At 41.0% G+C, this 6,840-nt stretch overlaps 1 protein-coding gene across 1 annotated transcript; it reads right to left on the reverse strand.

The window, feature by feature from the left end:
• Positions 1-5,883, reverse strand: LOC308410910 (uncharacterized protein). The gene is made up of 5 exons (XM_080904586.1): positions 5,643-5,883; positions 2,567-2,635; positions 2,406-2,454; positions 1,326-1,418; positions 1-1,054 (listed from the first exon to the last, which is right to left on the reverse strand). Exons 1-5 carry the CDS (start codon positions 5,780-5,782, stop codon positions 743-745), a joined length of 663 nt encoding a protein of 220 aa, XP_080760712.1. The 5' UTR covers positions 5,783-5,883; the 3' UTR covers positions 1-742.
• Between the last annotated feature and the right edge of the window lie 957 nt (positions 5,884-6,840).

The following is a 6,840-nucleotide window of genomic DNA, read 5'->3' on the forward strand; positions in this document are numbered from 1 at the left end:
TGTAAACATTACTTTTAATTAAATTAATGAAACATACATAAATGATAACTTGCAAAACCATCTCTTTTATTTTGCTTGAACATTCTTAAAACAGTTGGCAGGATCCCAGTTCAGCCTAGCTTTCTCCCCTTTAACCATCTCATACTAAGACCACAGAACTTCCAGATCAAGACATGCTGACTGAAAGAAAAAATACAATAAAATAACCCTAACCCTAATAATAAAAATGAAATAAGTCTGTTGAATAGTTTGCAGACAAAAAATATTATCCCCAAAGCAACTTTCGTAAAATGTAGTAAAATATGCATTGCAAACAACAATATGAATTTTAACACAATTTAAAGCTCAGACATAACATTCAACATTACTATGTTGCTTGCATACATTAGTCCTCCATTTAATCAGGCTGTATCCATTAATAGTGACTTTATGCTATTTAACGTGTGGAGAAAACATTCAATTTTGAGCATAACTGCTCCACTCAAACAATTTGTGAAAACCAGTGTGCATTTGCCTTTGTAACAATTGCCATCTGGCAAAAATCAGTGTTTACACTTAAACTGTATAAGACTTTAAGTTATGAACAAACAATCTTTGTATAATAGCCGCAGAGCAAACCACATAGTTTATATGAACATTTTATAACTTACAATTTTAAACTTTAAAACAGTAAACACATATTTGCATTGCAAAAACCTTGAAAAAAAAATATCTGGCTTGCCTGAGTCTGTTTCAAGCTCATTCACCCCATTAGCTTGTTTTTTAGAAACTGTGCCTTGGATGACAACCTCTGTCCATCCAGCTTCATGATAATCTTTTGCAAGACTTCAAAAGTGCATTTGAGCTCCGGTGGGTAGCTTAGGTTCAGACAGTATATCAGTCCAAATAACAGAGCACAAGCAATTGCAATGCTCCTCAAACCAGTGAGAACCTCCACGCCTTCAATCAGGACACCGATGTTCTCTGGGTCATCTCCAGGCTCCGCACCCTCCTGATGTATGACATACACTCCCATCACAGTTTGTTCCATGGCTTCAGTGTTGGCCTCAGTGTTCTGTGACGTAAAATACAATAATACATTTGTTTGAGTCTAGATATGAAAAAAATAAAGGAATTCAGCAATCAGCGTGAATATGCTGATATATTTACTAAATTCTATGTCTCTGGTTTCACACCTCAGAAATTTGACATGAAACAAAACAAGGACCAATTGCAATATCTTTTATTCACACGTGGTGTCACATTTTACCATTTCATATATTGAAATTACCCATAACTCCTGGAGCAAATTACATAACACAGAACAACTTGTGAATGTAACTGACCGTATATTCCTTCACAAGTTTCTCATGGTCTTCATTCAGGTAGACACACAAGGACTTCAGGATGCATGCTCGTCTTGTATGTATTGTGTCATCCTAAGAAAAAAGGGAATCCATAATGACAATATTTAGCTTTTAGGCAGCAGTTTGAAAAAGGAATACTTAGTTTGGAAGAGTCCAAAAGGCCACATGGTAAATAGACTGGTTCTTATATAGCGTTTGTACTGAAATGACTTCCTTTGGTCTATCGATAAAAAATACTCAACAGGCTCTACAACCCTAAAATTTTGTATGTAGTATAGTTTTCTTTTATAAGGAGTGGCAAGAAGGCCACACTTTCCCAATATTTTAGCCACAGGGTTAGAAACACATACAGAATTTGCAAGCTCTTCAATAACAGCCTGACTAATATGGAGGTTAAGGCTCTTAAAAATTTCTCTAATTGTACGCTTTGTCAGAGGTACACTAGCTGAACTCAACAGAAAAACTAACTCCTCTAAGAACTCATCTAATCCTTTTGCTGGAACATGAAATATGTGTTCCAATTTCAACAATATTACTGCTAATTTCCGTTCAATTAGTTCGGGCTGATTTTCAACAGCACTATTATCACATTCTGTCACTGACTCACTTTCAAATTCACCATAGGATACATCTTCAGAACAGCTAGCCCTTACATTATCAGAGGACTCTATCACTTGAACTGGGTCCACACGTGTAACTACCCTGTCTTTAAAATCTTTAAGTGTGTGTGGATGATGCTTCCTCTTGTGTGTATAAAATGTATTGTAAATATTTGTCTTGAAAGGGCAACCAAGAAACACACAACTAACTGTCTCGTTACTTCCAATATGGACAAAAAAATCTCTCTCAGAGAAGACGTCACTGCAGTCACATAACTCACATTTAAAAGTTACTGAACTTGAAGCTGTCTGTGTAAACTGAGATGAATGAGCTTTATAGACATGAGTGTTCAGTCCACTCCAAGTCTTAAATGTGCACGGACAATTAACATATATGCACAGATAATGTTGACCTATTCCGTAATGATGATGTAGTTTATAATGTTGAAGTAATTTGTACCTGCTGCTCTCTCTGGTAACACAATGCTTGCACTGCCACATACACGTCACTGATAAAAAATGAAATATGCATTAGAAAACGTCAAGGAGATTAAACTTCTGCATCATCCAAAAAAAATAAATAACATAATAATAATAATAATAAGGCAAACATGAACTTACCATGTATTGTTGAGGAGGTGCATAAGAATCTCAGAGCATGGGAATGTGGCTTTATTTTGTGATGTATTTCTGGGGAGAGAAATTAATTAAAACAAAGTTATTACTCTGACAAATTTGTGTTAATATCTACATACTGTGAAATGTGAAGACTGTTACGGTGCGTACACACCGAACGCGATAGACGCGACCAGAGCTTCAGGTTTACATGTAAAGTCAATGGAGGAGCACGATGAAGCGCGACTGGAGGTCCAGCTAAACTTCGGAAGCAGATTTGCATTGAGAAAACGCTTTTCTGCCTACTTCACACGACTGACGCCTTTGAAGCGCGAAGTAAAATACGCGCTGCAGTTTGTGTGGTGCATTTTGTGCATTCGCGCTTATCACGTCTACCGCTCGAGTTGGTAAAATCTGCGGGACAGCAGCTCCTCAAACTCGGCAAGGGACAGAAGGTGGTACAGCTGAAAGCGGCCGTCATCCAGACGGAGCTTCTGGAGCAAGTGGTGAAACTCACCAAACTGCTCATGCTTGTGGAAGACCTGATGGACCCAGGTACGGTGAGGACGTCCTTTAGGCACTGCTCTGCTCTCCACAGCAAATAGAGAAGGGAGACTCTTTCTTCAAACGCTAGATTGACAGCTGCCATTTTAATAACATACCGTCTGGCACTACTTCCTCCCAGATCTCTTCTTCATACGCGTGAAAATTGCATATAAAGCTCGACCAGTTCATGCTGGACGCGCTTCGAGGTGCAAATGTGCACGCGATCAGCTAGGGGCGTCTATCGCGTTCGGTGTGAACGCACCGTTAGTCAGCCTTAATGCAGAGCACCAGAGAAACTATAACCCGAACAATTATCCACCTAAATCATTCTGAATTCGAAAACTAAGTGAATATATTACAAAAAAAGAAAATGCACATGCAATTATTGTGACAGATTTTATCTTACTCCTTGTTATTAACTCCCCTAAACGCTGGTTTAGTTGAATTAAACCTTTCATCAATCCAGTTAATGCGGTTGCCCGCGACTAAACTCCACTGACAAAAACAGGAATTTTAGATAGAGCATCATAAAACACTCATAAAATCACCAAAACCATGTCGGTCAGTCTTACCACTACTACCAACAATCACCAACTCCGGTTAAGCAGAAAGTAACCTGTCATTCACGGAGCTATATGCGAAGACGTAACGGCTCTACGCGGCTTTCCCGCTCTTCAAAGTTAGCTAACTCCAGAGAAGAAAAACAGTCCTACCAACGCAGATAACCATGAAACAAACCTCATTCAAAGTCGACAGAAACAAAAAAAAAACCGAACTTACCAAAATAACCTCATCAGTTTTTGCTCTGTTGCAACAATTAGCGACTCCGGTTAAGTTTTTAAAAAAACATTAAATTCACCGACTTACATTTGAAAAATGCTTGGGTCTACAACCTCCCTGCTATATATAAATCTCCACACTACACAGGTAAAAATTTTTAACTACCGTATTTTCACGACCATAAGGCGCACTGTACTAAAAGGTGCAGTCTCAGTTATGTGTGCCATTACTGTATTTAACACACACATAAGGCGCACTGGATCATAGGGCGCATACAAGTACCGTATGCGTATTTAAAAATAAAGCGGGAGCAAACCTGAGTTCGGTACCTTACTCACATTTTTATTACCAGTAATCGTCATCATCAACAACACACAAGCATACAAGTGTGCGTATTTAAAAATAAAGCAGGAGCAAAACTGAGTTTGGTACTCACATTTTTATCATCAATCAAACCCATGGAAGTCCTCATCCTCTGTGTCTGAATTGAACAGCTGCGCTAAATCTCCATCAAACATGCCAGGTTCACTTTCTTCACTGTCAGAGTCACTTTCCGTGCCGTGCGGCTCCTCGGAAATGATGCCGGCTTTTGCGAAAGCTCAAACAACAGTGCCAGCAGACATGTTAGCCCAAGCATCTACAATCCATTGGCAAATTGTGGCGTAACTCGCCCGGCGCTGCCTTCCACTCTTAGTGAAACTGCGTGGAAAAAACCACCTGGTCTCCTTACATACACCTCCCTCAGCCAGTCTTTCATCATTTCCTCATCCATCCAGCCCTTTTCATTTGCCTTAATGATGATTTCTGCTGGAAACTTCTCTTTAGGCAAAGTCTTTCGCTTAAAAATCACCATAGGCGGCAGTTTCTGTCCATTAGCATGGCAGCCAAGCACAACAGTAAAAGAAGACTTTTCATACCCCGTTGTGCGTATCGCTACCGTGCTGGTCCCCTGCTTCTCCACAGTGTGACTCACCGGGATGTCAAAAGTGAGCGGGACCTCGTCCATGTTAGTGATGTAGCTGGGCTGGATGTTTTTGTCGCCGATGTGTTTGCTGTAGTAGGAGCGGAAGATGGCCAGCTTTTCCTTATAATCCGCTGGAAGTTGCTGCGCTACTGTAGTCCTGGTCCGGATGGAAAAATGGCACCGTGTCATAAAAAGTGAAAGTGAAACTGCTTTTAGCCGAATGGTGACCGTCGAAACGCTTCTCCTGCTCGCTCTTTGCTCGATGATCCACCGCTCAAGTCTTTCCTCCAACTCGGGCCACCTCGCCTTATTTCCGCGGAAACTCAGCTGCGTTTTCTTGACCTGCCGGAGCTTGTTTTCTAGCTTCCTCCATTTGCGAACCATCGATTCGTTAATCTTAAATTCTCTCGCCGCTGCTCGATTTCCATGTTCCTCCGCGTAGCTGATGGCCTTCAGTTTAAACTGTGCTTCGTAAGCGTGTCTCTTTGCCATTTTCAGGGTTGTTAAAACAACGATGTTCCACATAATGCACATACCTGTTCTTTTATACAGGTATGTGCGATTGTCCCGGTATATACGATCAACGCCCACACTTCACCCTTTAACGTTCTCATGGTGTTCTCTACTACGTCCTCCTTACAACACACAGGGCGCACTGCACTATAGGGCGCGCCGCACTTTTTGAAGAAAATCTAAGGCTTTTAAGTGCGCCTTATGGTCGTGAAAATACGGTAATAGTATTTATCTCTCACTCCACTAACCTAAATAAATATATCAAGAAATATTACTTACCTCACTATCAGGTATGCCAAAGAAGTAACTCCACGTGCGCTCGTTAACTTCTCAACGGACCTTTCCGCATCCGGTGGGCGTGGAGCATGCGCAATACATGACGCTATCAGAGCCGTTGGTTTGATGGACCTCATTCTCATTGGATTGCCATGAACGAATTTAACTCATCAAAGTTTTCTTTGATTTATATTCAACAAAAAAGAATGAATCATTTAATGAGCATAAAAATGATTTCTTCATGTGATGTAAACATATTACTACTTTGTTAATCAAACACATGCCCTAGTTGATTTTTTTGAGTGTGAGGAAGTCAGAGAATATCACTGAGGTGTGGATCAGGTCTGAGTGAGCTGTGGAGGGACAGCTTTAAACAGTCCACAGGTCTCACGTCCTGCTCAGTCTGGTAGCAGATACCTCGTATTGTTCCAGATGTGCTGACATCAGCAGCAGCAGCACAGCTGTGTGATACCATGAATCTCAGTTATTGATCCAACACACAGTAAATACAAAGATCAGGATTTCTGAGAGTAATCATTATGAGTCTGAACACATGATCACTGAATGTTAGTCTCCACAATAATAAGCTAACACAAGCAAACACAGCTTTCAGCTCTTATTTTGAAACTGGCTTATTTAGAGAGCTGTGATGTGAGCGTGCCTGGCTCTGAGGCACTTGGGTCAGCCTCTGTTGTTTAGAAGTGTTACAGACTGTGAATGACACAGACCTGTCAGTTTCCATGTTTGTCTGTAACACAGCTCAGGGGCTCCATGCTGAACGCATCCATCCAGTGTTATTGATCCAGGACTGATACCAGCATTGGGATCAATACTACAACACACAATCACATGTGTCCACGTGATGTGTTTGACCAGCTTTATTCATTAATGATCAATCAGCTTATTTACTGCATCTGAGTCCAGCTTCATTTAAATGATCCAACCATGAAAAAGACATCAGTCCTACAGAAGCACTTCATGCTAACAGGAAGTCATTGATTAAGGTGGAATAACACAGAGACACAACCACTCACAGCTAACCTGACCCCACTAACTGCATGTGTTTGGACTGTGGGAGGAAGCCGGAGTACCGGAGAGGACGCACACAAACACGGGAGAACATGAAGCTCTGAAACAAAGATGGTGGATTTGACCTCAGGACCAGGTGGGGTTACGGGGGCCATGACCCCCCAATAATAGA

This window comes from Rhamphochromis sp. 'chilingali' (genome assembly GCF_963969265.1).
Source record: "Rhamphochromis sp. 'chilingali' genome assembly, chromosome: 15".
In the NCBI taxonomy this organism is placed as follows: domain Eukaryota; kingdom Metazoa; phylum Chordata; class Actinopteri; order Cichliformes; family Cichlidae; genus Rhamphochromis; species Rhamphochromis sp. 'chilingali'.

Excerpts from the sequence above, each read along its gene's own strand:
- LOC308410910 (XM_080904586.1), bottom strand. The coding sequence starts at position 5,782 with ATGAGAATGAGGTCCATCAAACCAACGGCTCTGATAGCGTCATGTATT. Across the intron at positions 2,636-5,642 it reads TTGGCATACCTGATAGTGAG|AAATACATCACAAAATAAAG; the intron begins GTAAGTAATATT and ends TTCTCTCCCCAG. Across the intron at positions 1,419-2,405 it reads GTTACCAGAGAGAGCAGCAG|GATGACACAATACATACAAG; the intron begins GTACAAATTACT and ends CTTTTTTCTTAG.